We start from the raw sequence: 21,990 nt of genomic DNA on the forward strand, positions 1-21,990 counted from the left end.
TCAATATTTTTGTATATATGTATATACTGCTGAAGTCTTCTTCAGAAGAAAAGTGTACTTATTTCTGATGCATATATATATGTATATGTATATGTATAAGATTGCAGGTAGAATGAGCATCTATAATTTTATTTTTGCAATGTATGTACTTATGCACTTTAGCACAATGCCAAACTAGATTTTAGACAATCAGTATATGACGTTTTATTCTAATGTTTTTTTAAATAGGATTAATATGACTTTTATAAATTTACAGACTCTGCAAAGATATGTGCATAGATTTATTCATTTTTAAAAGAAATTGCAATATTATAATATGCCTTATGTACTTATGTTTTATGTACATAATTTTTAAAAGTTGATCATATTGTTTATCAAGTGTTAAAATGTTGGATCATTTTTTCTTCAATATTTTTAATTTTTGAAAACTTCCTTTATTCTAATAAATATCTAAGCAAAAGTTTCTTTTGTAAAAAACGTCCTTTCTTTAGCTCGTGATGAAGTCATATTGTAAAAAATATTTTTTATTAATATTGATATTTATATTAAGATCTTGTATAAAAACAGAAGTATAATTTATTTGGAAAACATGGGTTCTATTAATAAAAGATACAGGACTGAGACAAAAAAAAGATGGAACTTCCTACTTTGAACTTGTTTGCGTGCCGCCATATTATCAAATAATATATTGTGTAGTACATTCATATGCGGCTGCTTTGATAGTTCCGTACCCTGTCAAATAAAGTTCGTGACAGTAATGTTGTTATTTATTTCAAGTATTTGACTTGAAAAATCATTATAATATAGTGCTACATCAGTTTTGTTTTGTCGATTGAAATAATCGTACATTCTTGACACGTATATCATGGCGATCTATTTTATTATCTCAAAGCGTTCATTTAGAGGTTAACTTGCACCTCGGGAGAGAGAAAAATACAATGAAGATATTACGATAATAGTTGTGGTGGTTCTTAATGAAATTACGTCAATGACAAAAATTCAATACGTGTAAAATTATAGAGGTTCAATGTATTTTGTTATTCATTAGTTCATTAGGAATGAATAGACTCAATACACATAACCCAAAGTAGTATTTCATGATATGTAGATAGATAAATATTTCTTACTTTATTACTTGTCCATTTATAAGTAGCAAAATGTTGACAGAACAAATTGTAGTTTCTGAATCATCTACTGGCGATACATTACCATTAGGATTTATAACTGCTGAAGATGGTCGAACTCTTTTAGCAGTAGCAGGTAGAAATTTATATATAAATAAGAGATTTTTATCCTTCATATTGATATATTATATTTAAATAATACTTTAATATTTATATTTCTCTTAGTCAATGTTAAATAGTAATTGAATTATTGCAGAACACGAAGATGGTATCGTAGCAATTATGTCAGCACCTGTAGCATTTATGCAGCAGAATAATATAATTTCACCATCATTAGTTAAGACTATAGATGGAAATATGATCGTGCATCCTGTATGTTCATTTAATACTTTGTTACTGTTTACAATTTGATTGTAGAAATATTTATGAAATAAATGTTTTTATATTTTTTTTTAGCCTATTTTTCAAATAAGTATAGAAGGAATTGCTGGAATTCAACAAGGTGCTATATTACCAATACAAACATTAGAAGCAGTTCCTACTGTTATGGAAGATGTATCAAGTTGTGTACAGTCTATAGTTCCTACGTCAACAGATTTAGCAATAAATAACAAAGAACAAAAATTTTCTTCCGAGTTTCATATAACACAACTTCCTGTTCAGAAAAATAATACTAAACGTAATCCCGGCAGACCTAGGAAAAATGAAATCATCTCGTCTCACGTATGTTATTTTAAATTGTAGTAATTAATTAATTATACTATTACATTAAATATTAATGTAATATAAAACCAATTGAACTAAAATTATATATATATATGTTTCTATACATAGAGTATAGATGATATGAAATGCAATATCTGTGGGCAAGACTTTGATAAACAATCTCTATATCGGAAACATATGGATCAACATGCAGAGGAGAAACCGCATCGTTGTCCAAAGTGTTCTGCATCCTTTAATATTCCGGTAATTTATAATGAATGTGAACCAAATTTATAAATATTTTACAAATTTGATTTTGTTTTTAACATATATTATAATCTTTTCATTAAATCATGAATATTCTTATTATACTCAAATTAAAGATAATCTATATTTACAATTTTTATTAGAGCAGACTATATTTAGACACAGTCTAGTAACCTCGCATAATATCGTTACAGACGAATTTCACGCTTCACATGGCAACGCATAATACTGGTGAACCAAAATGTCCCGAATGTGGTAGAAAATTTGCTAGAATGGCCAGTTTAAAATCTCATATGTTGTTGCATGTTAAAGAAGAAAATCTTTTTTGTACGGAGTGCGAAGATGCCTTTCCAACGAAAGTAAGCTTTTAATTATTCTTTTTTTTATAACAAAAAAAAAATGCGTATGTTACTATATAATTAGTATATAAAAATTTCAAATTGTGCGATGGATTATGTTCTAATTTCATAGTATCCGTTTTCTCTCCTGGATACGATAAAAGTAAATGCGTCATAAACAAAATCTTTCGACATATCAACGCGACAGTAAAGCTACTTTTACTCGGTTTAGGTAAGGTCAACCCCTTGACCTCTGTATTCTTATCTCCTCGCTCCACCAAGATTAAACTGTAGCTAAGGAAATGTAATGACGGTATTAGAAGCGAAGTTAAAAAAAAAAAAAAAAAAAAAAAAAAAAAAAAAAAAAAAAAAAAAAAAAAAAAAAAAAAAAAAGAAAAAAAGAAAAAAAAAGTAACGATTTGATTTGCGAAAATAACACTTATAATACTTTTATAAATGAAAGCGTAAAAATGTAAAGTTTATAATTACACAAATGTGCCATGCTAGATCATCCTTATATTTGGATCATATTTCATGATCGACGTCCTGCCATTATTAAGATCGATGAACAAATGTCGTTAATCGCTATTGATTCAAGGATGAACTTGCATGTGCGTTCGTCGCGTCTTTATAACACATGCACTGGGATAGGGATATGGACCGTAAAAGTATTGCAAGTGGGCGGCGGGCGGTATATAACTTGCACACATGTGTTACGCAACTGAATCGTATGATCTCATAGATCTCTTTTGCGGCTTGCGTGTATCATAAATTCTAAGTGTTAGAGTATTAGCTTGCACTCATGCATACATATGCGACGACATCTGCATACTTAGCGTTTTTCGAAGGGAACTATATGACACTTTTCTTATCGCTCTGACAGTCTAGCCAAAGATTAATAAAGACACCAAGATTCAAACATTAAGTTGTTATTATGTCGTGTAAAAATGGAGAATAATTAACTTCAAGAAGAATAATATATATTTGGAGAATAATTATCTTCACGATTGTGTCTTCATATAAATAGAAGAAGAAAAAGAAAAGAAAACAAAAAACCATAGAAATATACAAGCTATTGACTTTCATATTTTAATCCAATGATATTAGCGGTTGAAGAAACAAATTGAATTTATTTTTCTACCGGCTTGTTTTATGCCTGATCGATTCAATACACAAATGTTTATGCACGCACTGTCATAGAGTGCATCGAAGCATAAGCTTTGCTTTAAAGTGATCCATAATGTATTTTGTTATAGAGAGAAAGAGAGAGAGAGAGAGAGAGAGAGAGAGAGAGAGAGAGAGAGAGAGAGAGAGAGAGAAAGAGAGAGAGAGAGAGAGAGAGAGAGAATATAGTATATTTCTAGGCAATATCGATAATCTAATGATATCAATAACGTCAACAAAATATACGATTTATGGACGACATATTAATAAACGTATTCAACTTTCATGTATCTATTAGGATAGGGGGAAAAAAAATAAAATGAAATCGACAGCGACGAGAAGAACGGGACGACGACAACGATGACGACGATGAAGCGATAGTTGTGCTTGGCAGTCAGTTAGAATCTGGATCTCGTGAGACGCGCACGTGTTTCAAATCGATCGAGGTCTTAACAAATTTTTTTTTTATTTCTCTTTCATCTTCTTTTTTTTTTCTTTTCTTTTTTATTATTTTTATATTATATATGTATATTTTTTTTTTTCATAATTCTTTCTCATCTATAATCGAATTTGTTTATTTTATTTTTTTCTTTCTTTCTTTTCTTTTTTTTTTTTTTTTTTTTTTTTTTTTTGTAATTTGGTCGTTTACGAATATAGTCGTAATTAATAAGATATTTTGTTGCCAATGCGATACCATTTAGTGTAATAAAAGTGATGTGTATCACGAACACGTAAAAACATTAACACGTATGTGTTTTATGTTCGTTAAATTTGTATAAATTATAGTGATCGCAAGATCATTTTTCTTTTTTTTTTTAAACTTCGTCAAGAGAGAACCCAGAAAACTCTTTCAACGGTTCAAGTAGATTTTACAAACACAAACAAATAATTAATTATCTTCGTACTCTTTCTAAGGGCAAATCTCTCTTTCTCTCTTTCTCTCTCTCTCTCCCCTCTCTTTTTTCCCTCCCCACTCTCCTTTTTCTCTTTGAAGGAGTTTTTAAGCAATTTTTATTTTATTTATTTATTTTTTTTTTTTCTATATCCTTCAATACCAATCGATATTTTTCGTTATTTGAATTTTTACATCGACTGTAGGTCACTCTCACGAGGATCGTTCTCTTTTTTATATTCATGACTATCGCTTCTCGGAAGAGAGCCAGGGGTCGTTGGTACCAAGAAGAAAAATGTGTGCGTGAAACGTGCTTACGAATAAATATACCGAGAGAGAGAGAGAGAGAGAGAGAGAGAGAGAGAGAGAGAGAGAGAGAGAGAGAGAGAGAGAGAGAGGCGCGATAAAAGCTCTCATATACGCGCGCGCACGTGGTTGATACTGTGGAACAAGAGGGGGGTAGTGAGGGAGAGAGAAAGAGAGAAAACAAAAGAGTGAAAGATCAGGTCGACTGATCTTTTTTCTTGATGTTGACCATTTCCATTCTTTATTTTTTTTTTTTTTACACCCTTTTTTTATCCTTTTTATTTTTTAATTTTTTTTTATGCTTCTTCTTCCCCTACTTTATCATAATGGTTTTCTTTTTATTTATTTATCTTTTTTTTGTTATCATTATTTTTTATTTAACTAGAAAAGCAATACGCGTCGTTGAGAAGTACTGAGGTCATTTGAAAAATTCGCGACTTCGTTCATTTTGTTTCTTTCTTTTTTGCTTTAAGACACGTTTCATTTCGAGAATTAAATTTGTAAATTAAAAAAGAAACAAAAAAAGAAAAAAGAAAATGAAAAAGGAAGAAAAAAAAAAGAAGAAAAGAAAGCGGAGAACTTTTCAAACGGCCCTCGTAAATCATCGCTAATTTTTTATCGTTCTTGTTGTCTCTCGTTTCTTCTTCTTCTTCTTCTCCTTTTTTTTTTTTAAATTTTTTATTTTATTTTTTAATCCGTACCACGAGATATACCGATTTGATAACGGAACGGTTAAAATCAAGAACTGGTTTTGGGTCCTCTTCTTCTCTTCATTCTCGCATGGAAAAAAAGAAAAGAGAAGAACAAAAAGAAAGAAAAAAGAAAAAAAAAAGAAATGAAAGGAAAAAACGAAAAAAAAAAGAAAATTAAGAAGAAGGGACGATAAGGAAGAAGTCGAAGGAGAGAGAAAGAAAGAGAGAGAGAGAGGCGAGAGAGAGAGACAGATTCTCTCGCATGCGTGAAATATTCGCTGACGTAATACAAACGAGCGCTTCGCGAAAGTCCAGCGACATGTAAGGACTTTTTCGAAATCTTTTTTCTGTTCTTCGTCTCTTGCAGCAACGTAGCTTTTCTCTCTCTCTCTCTCTCTCTCTCTCTCTCTCTCTCTCTCTCTCTCTCTCTCTCTCTCTCTCTCTCTCTCTCTCTCTCTCTTGATCTCTCTCTCTTGATCTCTCTTGGCCCCTCTTTTTTCTAAACGTTGCCTTTCGAAAAATAAATTCACTCGTAAAATTACTGACGATAAGGAAAAAACATTCGAGAAATTTATTTATTTTACAGAACGATGACGTAAATCATAGGGACTCGCAAGTTAAATCATACGCTTATCGCATCCTTCTATGATTGCGATGATGTCAACCATACGGTCGTAAAGACAATGACGAGTAAAGAAGTCGCTGCGCTTATGTATATACATACACATATATATATTATATATTATATATATATATATATATATATATATATGTATGTATATATGCAATGTACCCTGTTATTAATATTATCAGAGTAAAACAAAGGGGTCGTGTAACTTTCGTTATCGTTACTTTCGATTCACGATCTCGAATTTCCTTATCGATGGTAATTCAATATACTCATAGTACATAGGTTATAGCTAATAGAAGTGTATAAGTAATTTGAATAATCGCGAGCTTCGCGATAGTCCACTACTATTTTATTGCTTCCGTGTAATATATTTTTTTCTTGATCGTATAGTCAACGTCTGGTTCTCTTTCATTCGATTAAATAAAATGTTCATTAATTAACAGCATTTAACGAAGATTACGGTCACATTTAATTTTAATTTTTATTTTATTTTATTTTATTTTATTTTATTTTATTTTATTTTATTTTATTTTATTTTATTATTATTTATTTCTTTATTTATCTTTTTTCTTTTTTTTTTGTTTCTTTTTCTCTTTTCTTTCATTTTGATTGATTGATCGAAACGACGAAAAAAAAAAAAAAGAAAACGTGTAAAGCGAGCGAAAGTTTTGGATGTAAAATTAAAAGAAGAAGAAAAAGAAGAAGAAGAAGAAAAAACACAAGATTCGTATTAAGCCGAAGTGAAAACGATAAGACTGCGCAAGTGTTTGTTGTAACTGACATGTGTAATACTTTTACACACACATACACATTTTGCTTTCTTTTCTTCAATCTTATCTTTTCTATCATTGTTATTCCAAATTAAGAGATATACGAGAACTAGACGTCGTATATCACATTGGCTATTTCGATCTATTTTCAGATCTAGTTCTTCTTCGAGCTTTAATCTCGACGATGATCGAGCCTATGATCATGAAAGATGATCCAAATCAAAAACAAATTGTTTTATTGAATAATTCGTATAATTGGGTCATTGCGTGCCAAGTAATAATTTTATTTTTATTTTTTTTTATTTTTGACTTTTTATTTTTTATTTATTTTTTATTACCGGGTCAATTATTATTCGAAAAGAGGAAAAATAAGAAGAGCGGAGTAGAAGGGAAGTGGTGGTGGAGAGGATGGGGAAGAGAGATAAAACTGATATTAAAAAATCTCAGCCGACAAGAACGAGAAGATTTACATTATTCGCGGTAACGTTTACATAGGCGAAACGAGGCGGCTTGACACTTGATAGGACAATTATCCCTGACCATAATTTGCGTCCATTTTGTCCTCGTTTTGGTCACCGGAATCAAGAGAAGGCGATCTTGATTATCTCGTTTTATCGCGGTTCTCTTCCAGTAAAATGTTCGTACTATTGTGTTACGTATCATTTTCTCTAACTCTTTTTCCTTTTCTCTTTTACTCTTTTTTTCTCTCTCTCTCTCACTCTCTTTCTCTTTTATTCTCTTTAAAATTTCGTCTCGTGGACATCGAAGGCACGAACAGATTTGAAAATCGTCATGTTTATCAGTATCCCTGTGAAAAACGGTGGGCGATCTATCGGATACTACTTCCTCACTACGTCCGCGAACGCGATAGAGATACGCTTCTTCTTCTCTGACGACGATCATCTAATTCGAGAAGAAAAATTCAATTTTGTTCATTCGTTTTTTTGAGGAAAAAGAAGAAAAAGAAGAAAACAAAAAAAAAGAAAGGTAGAAGAGTAGAAAAGTAGAAGAAAAAAGGAAGGAAGGAAGGAGAGAGAGAAAGAGAAGAGATTTTCTTTCTCATTTTAACCGAGCTGCTATACCGATTCAAATTTAGAAGTCGGTATAGAAACGAGACGAGTATATCGATTACGACGAACATAAACCAATTTCGTAAACTTCACTTCCGTCTCTCTAAGACGACGACGTGGCTTCTGCTCTTGTCGGAGCGGCTTCGCCAACCGCGAACGATATATGTTCCTGCCACACATATTTTCCTTTTTCATTTTTTTTTTATTTTCTTCTTTTTTTTCTTTTTTTCTTTTTCTTTTTGTTTGTTTATCTTTCTTTTCGTCATTCATTAGTCAAATAAAGAGTCCGTGATATTTAATTATTTGCTTTTTATTAAGATAAGTGTGTTAAATATTATTGAACGAAAAAAAGAAAAAATAGGAAGAGAAAAAAGGGGAAGAGAGAGAAAGGATAAAAAGGAAGAAGGGAGATTACCGTATTCACATATTGAGACGATGCCCACGAATGTGCTATAGCTTGCAAGAAGTGCAATGTCCTCCTTTAAGGATGCAGCAGCAGAAGCAGCAGCAACAGCAGCAGCAGCAGCAACAGCAGCAGGAGGAGGTGCGAAGCGAACACTGTATAAAAATTAAAAGGAGTAGAAAGAAAGATTTTCTTCGTCGAGGACTTGAATCGTCGAACAGTACGCGTTGAAGTTAAAGCGGGGGCGGTAACTCTGATGTTCATCGGCTTTTTTATACGGGACAGCCACTCCTATCATTGAGATCCAATGATCTCTGAAGAAGACTTTCTTGTATTTCGTATATAAGTTTTGTGTTTTACAGTGTTCATTATTATTCGTTTCCTTATTTTTTTTTTTTCTTTTTTTTCTTTTTGTTCAAAATAAAAAAAATTTTTTCTTTTTTTTTTTCTTTTTCTGATAAACAAGATAAGAAAAAGAGACAGAATTGAAAAAAATAAACATTGAATGAAAATGCAATAAATAATAATTGCAGATTTTGTTGCAATTGTGTTCATAGTGATCTACTTAAATATATGCTATATATATATATATATATATATATATATACACACACACATATCTATGCACATTACTGCCGTAAGTGATACTCGTGTTCTTCGAATTTATTCTTCGTTTTTATAATCGTCGTGCATTTATAAATGAAAATCGTCTTTTCATAAATCATACTCTCGTCTTTTATATATTATATATGTTTTATCTTGGAGAAGTATATCTTCTTCATAATGTCGTTCGCCGTGGACTGCATCAATTTTGCTCTTCTACTGATCTGCTCTCGTGTCTTTCATCTCGCTCTTGGAATCGGTGCGCAGTATTATAAGGTACAGGATATCGGATCTTCCTACATTATATTTATCATTACAAGAGAACGTTTTAATTATTTAGCGAATTATATATGATGTATAATCCTTCGTCAAAATGTTAATAACAAAATCTTTGTTCTATTTTTTCTATTTTTCGTCTTTATCATTATTATTATTATTTTTTTTTTTTTTTTTTTTTCTTTTTTTATTATTATTATTTTTTATTTTTTATCTTTCTTCTTTTAGGCCCAATTGGACGCGCACTTGAAGTTACATGGTGAAAAATCATTAACAGAGGAAGTGCGAAAGTGTAAGCTTTGCAATAAACAATTTGTTCAGCCTGCTTTATATAGACTTCATATTCGTGAACATTATAAGGTGAGTTGTATAAAACAATGATTTATTTTCAAACAAATGACAAAATGTAATTATAAAGTATGGGAAATGACTACCATATTTTTTTCTTTTTCTCTCTCTTTTTTTTTTTTTTTTTTTTTTTTAATTCCTTTTATGTACAGCTACAGACGAAGATAGTCAAGCAGACGAAAAAAGGAACGAAACATAAGATTATGTATAAGTGTACGATATGTTTGAAGTCGTTTCAAAAACCTAGTCAGCTAATGCGTCATATTAGAGTTCATACAGGAGAGAAGCCTTTTAAAGTAAGCGTATTTTTTTCCGTGTCTAGAGAGAATTTTTTTTTCTTTATTTTTTTTCCTCTTCAAACTGAGCGATGCAAATATATTAACAATTTTTTATTATATTTACAGTGTACCGTATGTAATCGCGCATTTACTCAGAAAGGTTCTTTACAAATTCATATGTGGCAACATGATGGTATCAGACCTCATATTTGTACTCTTTGCAATGCTAGATTCAGTCAGAAAGGTAATAAATATAATATATATATATGTATATATTATATATATATACATGAGCTGGTGATTATAAATGTGGTCTGTAATTGGAGATATTAAAAGACATATCTTTTAACACACTATTTTTAACATTTTAAAATTATATAAAAAAGCATTATTTTTTTTCTAAAAATAAATATATTTATTATTTTTCAGTTTATCATAGGAAACAAATAATTTATAAATAATTCAAATTCAAATATTTTTTACGAAACTAAAAATATTTATATGACTTAGATCACTTTCACGATTATCGGCTCATATATATATATATATTAGGGGGACCGGAAAGTAATATCGTTTCTGCGTATGTCAATATTTGATTGTGATTAAAAATAAAAACTTGTTAAAAATTTATTCGTTTGAATATAATTTAAGAAAGCGACATTACTTTCCGGTCCATCTAATATATGTATATGTTACTATATGTATCTATTCTTTATAAATATTTTCAGGAAATCTAAATGCCCACATTTTAAGGGTACACAGTGCACCAGAAGGAGAATCCATTTATGGATGTAGTTATTGTCCTTGTATTTTTAAAAAGCTTGGCAGTCTTAATGGTCATATGAAAAGAATGCATTCGAATTTGCCAGAAGTAATTAAAAAATTATAATAAATTAAAGTACTATATATATATACATATATATTATACGTGAGACGAAAGGAAAATGTTCGTTTTTTCTTTAGGAAACAACATCGAAATGCGAAAGTTCTACAGAGGCTGATATGCGAGCTACAGTTGATAGTGTCATATCACAGTTAGCATCCTTGGAATCTGGAATTGCTAATGTAGCAAATTCTACTCAATCTGAAACTACGACTGAAAATAGAAATGATATTTTACAGGAAGCATTAAATAATAGTGGATTGCCTAGTAAAGAGAAAAATCTTTCTAATGGTATATAATGTATAATCTTGTCAATGTGTGCATATGTTAGTAATATATTTTAATTTTTTCTTTTTATATGTATATATATATATATTTTTTTTTTCATTATTCATTCTAGAAACAATGGACTCAAAAAAAGTAGAAGCAAAAACAACATATGTTACGTTGTTAGATAGAGCTCCTGACGGCACAATGAGGTATAATTTTTTATAATGTATTTTTATTACTTATATATATGTATATATATATATAGTATATTACTTGCATATATAGTATCTTTAATATATATGATTATTGTTTTATATTTAGAAAATATTTAACAATAAAGCAGCGATGTATAGGAAATATACGATGGTATGCATGTTCTTTCTGTCACAAAGAATTTAAGAAACCATCAGATTTAATACGTCATTTAAGAGTACATACTCAAGAAAAACCATTTAAGGTATGTTTTTCACACGCCATATAAAAATCATAAAATCATTGATATTTCTATATTTATTATATATTTTAGTGTTCTTATTGCTTTCGCTCGTTTGCATTAAAATCAACAATGATTGCACACGAACGTACTCACACTGGTACAAAGAAGTATGCCTGTGGTTCGTGCGATAAAACGTTCGCGTGTCATAGTAGTCTTACCACTCATACGAGGTAATTTGTATATCGATTTTTTTGTATAATTAATATGTATAAAATTATTAATACAAATAATTATTAAATAAAGAATATTTTACATGTTACAGATTACATACAAAACCGCACAAATGCACTGTATGTGATAAATCGTTTAGTTCTAGCGCTGTTTTAAAAAGTCACATGAAAAGTCATTCAAAAGGAAAATCAAATATCTCGCCAGAAGCAGAAAGTTTAGTACCACAAATCATTTTACAGGAACCATTAGTTATTAGCGATGCGGGTAATAAGATCAGTGTGGCGCATGTACAATCAAAACAAAAACATGTTTATGATAGTGCAGATGTTGCAAGACCACACAAATGTTGGATATGTCATGCAGCATTTAGGAAAATTAGTCATTTAAAGCAACACCATCGTCGGCATACTGGAGAACGTCCTTTCAAATGTCCTAAGTGCGATAGAAGATTTACGTCTAATAGCGTTCTTAAGTCACATTTGCATACACATGATGATGCAAGACCATACAGTTGTACTGTATGTAACACTAAGTTTTCTACACAAAGCAGTATGAAGAGACATTTGGTTACTCATAGTAACAAAAGACCATTCATGTGTCCTTATTGTCATAAAACATTCAAAACTTCTGTTAATTGCAGAAAACATATGAAGATACATAAACATGAACTTGCACAAAGACAATTAGAACAACAGAAAAAACAACAACAAATTAAGGATGTACCAAAGACATTAAATAAGGATAAGGGAACTATTTTACCAGAGAATATAGCACTGTCAGAGGAAATGGAAGTATCATTCCAACCGCAAATGGCACCCGATTTTGCATTAGCTTTTTCTGATCAATTTCAAAATATAACGGAAAAAGAAAAAACATTTTTAACAACAGACAGGACACAACCGGTTATTAATTCAAATTTATCTACAAATTTACCTACAATAGAAACAAATAATTTACCAACATCACAAACTTTAAATACCGACGAAACAGCCACTATTACAATTCCTAATTATACAGGGGATCAATCGCTTACGCCTGAAAGTATACGTGAGATAGAAGAAACTTTCAATCAACAATTGTTTAATATTGGAATGAATCTTGGTTTGGGAAATAATCTCCCAAGACCTATAGATGATACAAATACAAATACTCTTGAACAAAGGGAACAACCTGTATTAAATATTATTTATGATAATAATAAAAATTTAGAGTCATCCGCAAATACAATGTTCACATCACAATTTGACTCATTTGATATTAGTCAGATTACATTACAACCTGATACTGAAATAGACATTGGACTTAATACAGAAAATTCTGAAAATATGGCAAATATTTTAACTAGATCTATACAAGAGAGACAAGAAATAAATACTATCACTATTGAAAATAATACAAATGACAATCATATTAAAACACCAAAACAATTAATGATATTGGGACCCAAACAAACTGGATCTGAAACTGCTGTAAAACTGCCACAGTCTTGTCCAAGATATCCAAAAGTTATAGCTAAAGCAGATACAACAGATACAACAGATATCGAAATCATGAATTTAACAAATAGTACAGAAATACAAATGATAAATGATTGTAATAAAAAACATCAAGAAAACATCGTATGTCACGAACATGGAAATAATACTTTACATTTAAAGTAAATTGCATTATTTAATATTACTTGTACAATAATTATATATATATTTTTTTTATTATAAATATATGATTATAATTATTTTTGTTTAGATGTGATTTAAACAACGAAAATTTTCAAGATACATTACAATTAAATGCTCATTCAAAGTTACATTCTCCGTCAAACATCATTTATACAGATATTAATGGATGTAGCAGTCAATGTGATTCTTTACTTCAGTGTCATATATGCAGTGAACAAGGCTTTACTACAGAAGAATTAAAGGTAAGAAATATCAAATATTATATTAATTATGATTAATTAATAAAAGTTTTTGTCATAAGTAATAAGATATATATATAATTTGTATCATTAGGAACATTTGCAAACTCACCGCGGAATAAAGGGCTTCCAATGTACAGAATGTTCTCTTAAGTTCTGTACTAGTGGTGGACTTAGTAGACATTTAAAATTACATAAAAGTAAAGAGTAAGTATCTATTACACATTAAAGAATATATAATGAATTGTATTCTATTAAAATTTATCGATTTTTTTTTTTTTAATAATATAGACAATGGAAGTGTACAATCTGTCAACAAGTTTTTGTTAGCAAAGCCCAATTGAAATCTCATAACAAAATGCATGATAATAGCCTTAATGGAAGCTCGTTAGAATCAGACAAATTGCAAAAAGAAAATATTTCTATTAATAAAACTATTTCTATTGATTCTACTTCAAATAATAAAATTTCTTTTGATAGTAAAACTCTATCAAATAAATCTGTCAAATTGGATGACAAGATTTCTTTAAACGATAAAATGGGCAATGATTCGTCAGTGTCAGAAAAAGTTCTTTTAGATACAGTAGCAGAAAAAAAGATCATGGATCAAATAGATGTAAGTAAAAATGAAATATATTATATGTATAAATCGAAACTGAATTAAATATCTCAATGAACTTATGATCTAGGGTAGTGCAGAAAAAAAAGAAACAAAACAGTATATCAATAAATGTAAATACTGTCCGAAAACATTTCGCAAACCAAGCGATCTTATAAGACACATTCGAACACATACTGGCGAACGACCGTACAAGTGCGATCATTGCAGTAAAAGCTTTGCAGTGAAATGTACATTGGATTCTCATATGAAAGTTCATAGCGGCAAGAAGACGTTTTGTTGTCATGTTTGCAATAGTCTATTTGCTACAAAGGGTAGTTTAAAGGTTCATATGCGATTACATACTGGTATGTATATATAGTTAATTAATTGTATGTATATATATATACATATATATATATATATATATCTTTATTAACATGATGGTACTTACAAATGTCTGAGATAATTTTTTTCTAATAATTTCTGTTTAGGTTCTAAACCATTTAGATGTTCGATTTGTGATTTAAGATTTCGAACTTCAGGTCACAGGAAAGTACATTTATTGAAACATGTGAGACAGCACAAAGGTACCACTAAACGAAAACAAAAGCACATGAAAGTTTCAGCCGTAACTGAGGCAACCCTTGATTTAGAAAAGTCGATTGAAGGTGTAGTGCATTTAGTAACAACTGATAATGATGTATCTACATCATCAAATGTTGATTACTCAAACCTTGACACAATTAGCATTGATACTAATAACTTAGTCAATCAGATTAATTTGAATAACGATGCAATGATATTGAATAATAATTCAATTGTGTCATTAAATGAGAATAATCAATTAGTAGCAAATTTGCATTTCTTATTAGCAAATGGATTTGTTACCATTCAAACGGATGATACTTCACCATCACCAACAACAGCTGCGGCAGCACCACCACCGCTAGTACCTATTTCTGATGCAAATATTATTCAGAATGAGACTAAATTACCAGAATTTGTTAATACTGCACCTATACAGGAATCTTATATTGACACAGGTACTAAACACGTTGTTATTACAAATGAAACATCAACAAGGGAAGCCCTTCCAACCACTCATGTTTCAACAGATTCAAATAATGATATGAGTATAACACAGTTAGAATATACAAATGCTACAACAAATAAAACACATGAAACAATAAAGAAACAAACAAATAAGAGCAATTCATCAAAACAGAGAGCATGTGATATTTGTGGAAAAACATTTATGAAGCCATATCAAGTAGAGAGACACAAACGAATTCACACAGGTGAACGTCCATTTAAGTGCGAATTATGTACAAAATCATTTGCTCAAAAGGCAACATTACAAATGCATCAGAAACATCATACAGGTGATCGACCACATGCTTGCCCATGCTGCGAATTTACTTTTTCACAAAGAGGAAATTTACGAACACATTTAAGACGTGTTCATCGATTGGATCTTATCAGTGCTAAAAAGTTGAAAACAAGTCAACAAGTTTTAAGTGCTAAACTAATACAAAATAATATAGGTGAAACAAAGATTCTAAGTTTAGATGATATTGCCTTTGTCCAGTTTGTAAAATAACTTTTAAGATAGAATAATATTTTAAAAATGCTAAATACGCTTAAAATCCTGAATACTGTCTGAGAAATCAGATATATTACTTTTCACTGCTTTAATCATGAAAGATTAAAAAAAAAAAAAAAAAAAAAAAAAAAAAAAAAAAAAAAAAAAAAAAAAAGAAAGAAAGAAAAAAAGAAAAAAAAAGAAAAAAAAAGAGAAAAAAAAAGAAAAAAAATATCAGACTGATCTCTCTGTGTCTTTGCATTGAGAAATTTTTTGAAACTCTGTGATGTATATATTATGTACATTGATAACACTAAAATAGTAAAGTTATATTCTGTGGTTTATTAGAATTCTTTATATTATTGAGAGTCAGTTATTATTTTAAGTGTTCTAACTCTAAACCTATTTGGTATTACTAAGAAGCAAAAAACTTTCTTTGATAAGTTATATTATCTTTATTTGATACGTAAAAATATGACTTGTACATAAGTTACTACTGTTTGTAATAAAATATGTCATTATAGAATTAAACTTAGCATTTATGTGTGAAAATTTTTGAGGCATAAATGATTAAAAAATAAATAAAATTAATGTTTAAAATTGCATTTAATTGCAATGTTTGGACAACCATCAGGATGATTTTCATGAAACCAACAAGGTTTTACTTTTACTGGATGTGTAGTAATAGTTTTTCGTTTTTTTTTAATATTAATAGGTGTAATTCCAGGTATTCTAAACTGTACTCTTCCTTGAATTACAGAAAATATGTGACCATTATTTTTTAGTAATGTTTGAATACCTCCACATTCATTTCTTAATTGTTTCAACATTTCCGAGGGTATTAATTTTGCAATATCTTTTAAATCAATTTCACCACCTGCATTCCAAATTTTATTAGATTTTTCTTGCAGATTTATTGGGCGATATGTACACAATAATTGCGATGAAACTATTTTAATGATATCAAATATTAAAGTTTTATTTAATTGAGTGCAATTTCGTACTTGTTCTATAGGATTTCTTGGCTTAAAATTATCAGACCATGAATTAGATAAGTGTTCATTATTATCTTCTTTAATTAAACCCTCTGATGATGATGATTTTATATTTATTAATTTCTGTATATGTTTATCTTGTAAATGAGTATCTTCTTTTGAATAATTTCTCTTCCAACCAATTAAACAAATCCTTTTTGTTGATGGTATTCTTAATTTATCGATTTGGGTATCAAAACCACATATCTCAGATATATTTTTAATATATGAAATATACTCTGAATATTGGCTTTTAGATGCACTTTGTCTTTGATATTTTTTACCATTAAATTCATAAGCACAACATGGTAATAAAAAAAAACGACAATTATATGAACTACGTGCAGCAATAACTGGTATCCATGGTGTAAGTTCATCAGAATGATTTCCAATAAGCCAATCTATTTCTGGAAATAATGAGGAAGCTGATGGAACAATAGTTTGAACCTATAAATATTAGTAAAATTATATATTAAACAGGTAATAATCCACTTAATAAATAATAAATAATAATTAAGGATTATATACATACTTCCAAACGAGTATTTTTTGGGAAATGATCCCAGATTTTTCTTCTTCGCAAATCAATTCCTAATCCTGAATATCCCTCGCTTGATAAAATATGCACAAGTAGACCATTTCCGCAACCGAGATCCAAAAATGATTGTAATTTTTTTGTGCCACTTTCATTTCTTTCATTTTCCCATAATAAAATTAGATAAGTTGCAATAGAAATATCTTCATAAACAAATTTTGATGGATCAGTATTTTCAGGCCACGTTTTGACCATAGCATCACCATATTTTATTTTAAGTTCATTATATAATTTTGCATATTTTTCAGGTGACACAAGAGATAAAGAATTGATAATAAAACTATTCTTAACTTGTTCATTTTTTATCCATGTTACAAAACGGGGGAATAATTTTTCTTTGAGCCAAACAATACTTTTATCAGAATTTACATCACCTATTTTCTCTATACACATAGAAATGATTCCTTCTTTTTCATAAAGTATTTTGTAAATTATATGTGTACCTAATGAAAGTTTATCTTTAAAATTTAAAAGGTTTAAATCTTTAGAACTATTTTTTTGAAGGCACAAAATATAATTTTCTTTTCTATTAATAAATGTAAATTCTAACGTTGAACCAAATAATTGAGAATTACGAGGCAATAACTCATTTACATATAAAAATATATTTTCACTGCAATTTTCAAGATTTATGGAATCAATTATATTACAATATTCATTTATTTTTAATATCTCTATTAAAATATTAATATCTTTAGAGATATCATTCCCTATTGACAAAGATTGTATTTCTTTGATATAGTAATATACGTTCTGATTACATTTCAATTGTGCTATAAGCATTCTTTGGCATGCTAAAATTCTACGATTAATAGTATGTGGATTATTTAATAGGATATCTACGGCCTTCCAATAATGTGAAACATCTCTGCCACTATCTTCAGATACTATCGATTCAAAATTCATTTTGAAAAGTATCTTATTTTTTTATATGCACTTTACTTTCCTATTTCCTTATTGTACTGTGGATATTAAAAGGAAAATAGAAAAAGAATTATATAGTAATATAAATATATATATATGCTTATTTATATTAAGATTTATGCATTAAAAATACCTTTTGCAAAATCCATTTAGCATCAGAAAATGCTTTTTCCATAATCATTTTAACACGTTCTGGATCGGGCTCAACGGTGTGTTGTTTAAAACTCTACAGAATAATGTAAATTCGAAGAGTATTATCAAGAATTAATATGAAATATATTTTGCCAGTGAATAACTCACTAATCAAGCTGGTAAAATTATATGTAAGGTTATGTTGCTACGAACACGTGACAAGCTACTCGGCATTATTATTAACTTTTTTTAAATGCGTTTAGGACTTTATTGTTACACACACGAACTTACTTGTCTGATAGAATGTTTATAAAATTCGTTTGCACCTTTTGGAAGTTTATTACATTCCCGTAATAAAAACTTGTATAACTGTTTCGGAGAATGAATACCTGCATTTTTTAATACCATACTAGCCATTATCGTTGCCAATTTTAAAGTAATTTCGTATAATATAAAATGTCTATTATATTTCACCGTATTACAGTCACTCGTGTTGTATCTTTGGTTGAGTCTATTACAATCGAGATTGATAATCGAAATCAATGCTTTCGATTATCGAAATAAGTATAGACAAAATTATTCAGTAATCTGCGCAGAGGAATATACTTCGATGAAATACTTTTATTTATTTTTAAGTTTCTCGCGATTTATTCATTATATAGATTAGTCTAATTAACTAGAAGAACATTAAAAAGAAGAAAATAAAAAAAATAAAATAATATATTATGTACTATTTAATATGTTACCTCGTATAGGTTATGCAATCTATCAAATCGTTTCCTCTGTTAGAATATAAATGAGATTTTATATATATATATAGATGTACAGTTATCATTTCTATAGAAGAAAATAATTTGAAGTGTATAATGTTTCATATACGTCAATATACTCTCCGGAATTCTATTAAATCCTACCAAAACTTACTACAATGTTGGATGCACGATAACATTGAACATCCTTCAGCTGGTCTTATTAGTGAGTTTTATTAAAATTCATTTTATTTTTTTAAGACAATAACATTCAGTATTTATTATTTTTAGTCATTGGAAATGAAATACTCAAGGCACGCGTGAAGGATACAAATTCTTATTATGCTTGCGATTTATTATATAAATGTGGTGTTAAGGTACAAAAAGTTAGTATATCCTTTGATTTTCTTATTAATAAAATAAACTTCAAGTAATTATATAATCCAACATTTTTTTTTTAGTATTTAATATTTAATATTAAATTTTTATATATTTTTAAAGATATCAGTTATAAGCGATGATGTAGAAGAAATAAAGCAAGAAATAAAAAGGTTCTCTAAAAAATATACTCATGTTATTACATCAGGTGGTATAGGACCAACTCACGATGATGTTACATATGAAGGTAAATGATAAAGAGAGAAGAAAGTATATTTTTAAGTAACAGATAATAAATATTAGAATTAATGAATAAAAAGTTGGGAGATTTTTTAGGTCTTGCGAAAGCTTTTGATGATTCGTTGCATTATCATTCAAAACTTGTAGAGATTATAAAAGATAAATTTGATGTAAAAAATCCAACATCACCTAATTATAAAATGGCTTACGTATGTATATTCATTATACTACTTATATTTATACAAATTCTTATCTATAACTATTAATTTTAGATTAGAAACTTTTCTTATACATGATATTATTTCTTAGATACCAACAAAAGCTTCTTTAATATTTGGGGAAGGAGACAGTCTAAGATATCCATGTATAACATTAAAGAACATATATGTATTTCCTGGATCACCACTATTCTTTGAAAAGTCTTTTGGAATTTTATGCAAGGTAATGTTTATAAAAACTCTTTTCAAATATTTTAATTAATATTTATTAGAAATTGACATAATGCATTTCTTCAGCAATTGTTTTTAACAAATAAGTACTTTGCAAAGGATGAAATATATTTAAATGCGAAAGAGGAATTATTTGCAAATACCTTAACAATTCTTTCAAACAAATTTCCAAATGTTTCATTTGGTTCCTATCCTGTAAGCAATAATAGGTAAAAAAAAGGAAAAAAATTTCATTAATTTAATTTTTTTTATCAAATAAATTGTTTGATTATAAATTATTCCCAGCTACTACAAAGCATTCATTACCATAGAAAGTGACAACATTGAAGAAACGAAAAAAGCAAAACAACAACTTTGCGATCTTATAGGACCAGATATGTTGGTGACAAATAATAATGATCCACATATTAATAGCCTTACAAAATATAACAACTTTCTTAATAAATGTCAACAATCGTTTATATACGAAGAGACTTTGGAAACATTAATGTAAAACATCCTAATATTTAAAATACGATTATAATAATTTTCTATTCAATATTATATCATTTGATTATTTTAGGAAAATTTATCATCATCAATCTGAGAAAATAATAATTTATTTTGATGGTAGTATAGAATCGCAGATACTTATACATTTTGCTTACTTGGCTAATACAATATTAGGTGTAAATGAAAAACTACAAATTATTTGTTTAAAATTGTCTCCACTTTTTAAAAATGACAAACGATTAATCAAAGATATTGTAAAAAGGTACAATATAATTTTTTTCTTTGTGTCTTTTTCAATCTTTTAATATTTAACAGAAACACTGAGATTTATGGTTTTCAGATATAATCTAAATATCTACATGTTAGAAAGCGATGTTTCCGATGATATAAAGAAATTAAGGTCGGTAAAACCGCAATTAGAAATCTTATTAGTCGGAACGGAGGAAAAGAAATTTTGTGAAACATTGGAATGTCAATCAAGAAATGATGAGGTTATTGGGGAATTAAAAATAAACAATCCACTATGTAGATGGACGCAAGAAGATATACGGATATTCGCTAAATTTTTATTATTGCCCTTTGCATGATTTTACAAATTCTTCGAGATGAAAGACACGTTTTACTGATCTCCCTTACATATACACTTTTAGAGCCTTGTACATATTTATAATCACGAAGGATGAAAATATTTCATTTACAGTGAAAGTACCGATAACAGAACAGGTACGGTAATAAATAATAACGATATCTTGTAACAATCTCGTTTATTTTCTTTTTCTTTTTTTTTTTTTTTTTTTACTTTAAATTATTATATCGACCAATTAGTTATCTTAGAGAAGAATACAAGTTTACGACGTTAATAGATATTTTGATATAATCTATGTCCCATCCCTCAAAGGAGAGAGGAGCAGTCATCTCATCGTTGCGAATCACGCGCGACCTCGATTTGAAAAATCCCAAAATGCTTCCGGCAGGTTGACGGAAGTCGTTTAATATTCGTAAGGGCATGCACAGCAAGAAACACAAAAGCTTCCTACCATTGTCTACGTGCGCTTTCAATATGTCTGCTCAGCCATCCGAGCAGCGGAACTCGAATGTACATTGAAGAGGTATGAGGTTCGGGGGTGGGTATATGGGTGATGGTGAGGGTAAGAGCGAGGGTGAGGGAGATAAAGAGAGAAAGAGAGAGAAAGAGAAGGATGAAGAGGA

General features: G+C 29.1%; 3 protein-coding genes across 14 annotated transcripts; 2 read left to right on the plus strand and 1 right to left on the minus strand.

The window, feature by feature from the left end:
* Positions 1-1,123: 1,123 nt before the first annotated feature.
* Positions 1,124-16,565, plus strand: LOC124950160 (zinc finger protein 236-like). Of its 9 annotated transcripts, none has more exons than XM_047496490.1 (20): positions 1,124-1,260; positions 1,381-1,496; positions 1,581-1,847; positions 1,959-2,093; positions 2,291-2,455; positions 9,128-9,241; positions 9,470-9,601; positions 9,742-9,885; positions 9,994-10,111; positions 10,596-10,738; positions 10,831-11,041; positions 11,151-11,229; positions 11,342-11,477; positions 11,547-11,686; positions 11,779-13,344; positions 13,434-13,608; positions 13,700-13,812; positions 13,897-14,221; positions 14,295-14,571; positions 14,698-16,565. In XM_047496490.1, exons 1-20 carry the CDS (start codon positions 1,158-1,160, stop codon positions 15,804-15,806), a joined length of 5,568 nt encoding a protein of 1,855 aa, XP_047352446.1. In that variant the 5' UTR covers positions 1,124-1,157; the 3' UTR covers positions 15,807-16,565. The 9 variants fall into 9 exon arrangements, with proteins under 9 accessions (XP_047352446.1, XP_047352448.1, XP_047352449.1 ...); XM_047496493.1 differs by having other exon boundaries at positions 1,140-1,260; positions 1,364-1,496; XM_047496492.1 differs by lacking the exon at positions 9,128-9,241.
* LOC124950169 (probable tRNA (uracil-O(2)-)-methyltransferase) lies at positions 16,229-19,335 on the minus strand. Of its 3 annotated transcripts, none has more exons than XM_047496521.1 (4): positions 19,220-19,335; positions 18,475-18,567; positions 17,355-18,379; positions 16,229-17,269 (listed from the first exon to the last, which is right to left on the minus strand). In XM_047496521.1, the coding sequence occupies exons 3-4, from the start codon at positions 18,321-18,323 to the stop codon at positions 16,376-16,378; spliced, it is 1,863 nt and encodes a 620-aa protein (XP_047352477.1). In that variant the 5' UTR covers positions 18,324-18,379; positions 18,475-18,567; positions 19,220-19,335; the 3' UTR covers positions 16,229-16,375. The 3 variants fall into 3 exon arrangements, with proteins under 3 accessions (XP_047352477.1, XP_047352478.1, XP_047352476.1); XM_047496522.1 differs by lacking the exon at positions 19,220-19,335 and adding an exon at positions 18,642-18,759; XM_047496520.1 differs by lacking the exon at positions 19,220-19,335 and having other exon boundaries at positions 18,475-18,635.
* Positions 18,750-21,989, plus strand: LOC124950172 (FAD synthase-like). Of its 2 annotated transcripts, XR_007101277.1 has the most exons (10): positions 18,750-19,448; positions 19,514-19,608; positions 19,724-19,847; positions 19,937-20,049; positions 20,150-20,281; positions 20,356-20,498; positions 20,575-20,778; positions 20,852-21,043; positions 21,122-21,504; positions 21,680-21,989. XR_007101277.1 is itself a non-coding variant. In XM_047496535.1 (9 exons), exons 1-9 carry the CDS (start codon positions 19,340-19,342, stop codon positions 21,366-21,368), a joined length of 1,359 nt encoding a protein of 452 aa, XP_047352491.1. In that variant the 5' UTR covers positions 18,750-19,339; the 3' UTR covers positions 21,369-21,536. The 2 variants fall into 2 exon arrangements, 1 of the variants encoding a protein (XP_047352491.1); XM_047496535.1 differs by lacking the exon at positions 21,680-21,989 and having other exon boundaries at positions 21,122-21,536.
* The last annotated feature ends 1 nt before the right edge of the window (position 21,990 follows it).

Source organism: Vespa velutina, chromosome 6 (assembly GCF_912470025.1).
Source record: "Vespa velutina chromosome 6, iVesVel2.1, whole genome shotgun sequence".
NCBI lineage: Eukaryota > Metazoa > Arthropoda > Insecta > Hymenoptera > Vespidae > Vespa > Vespa velutina.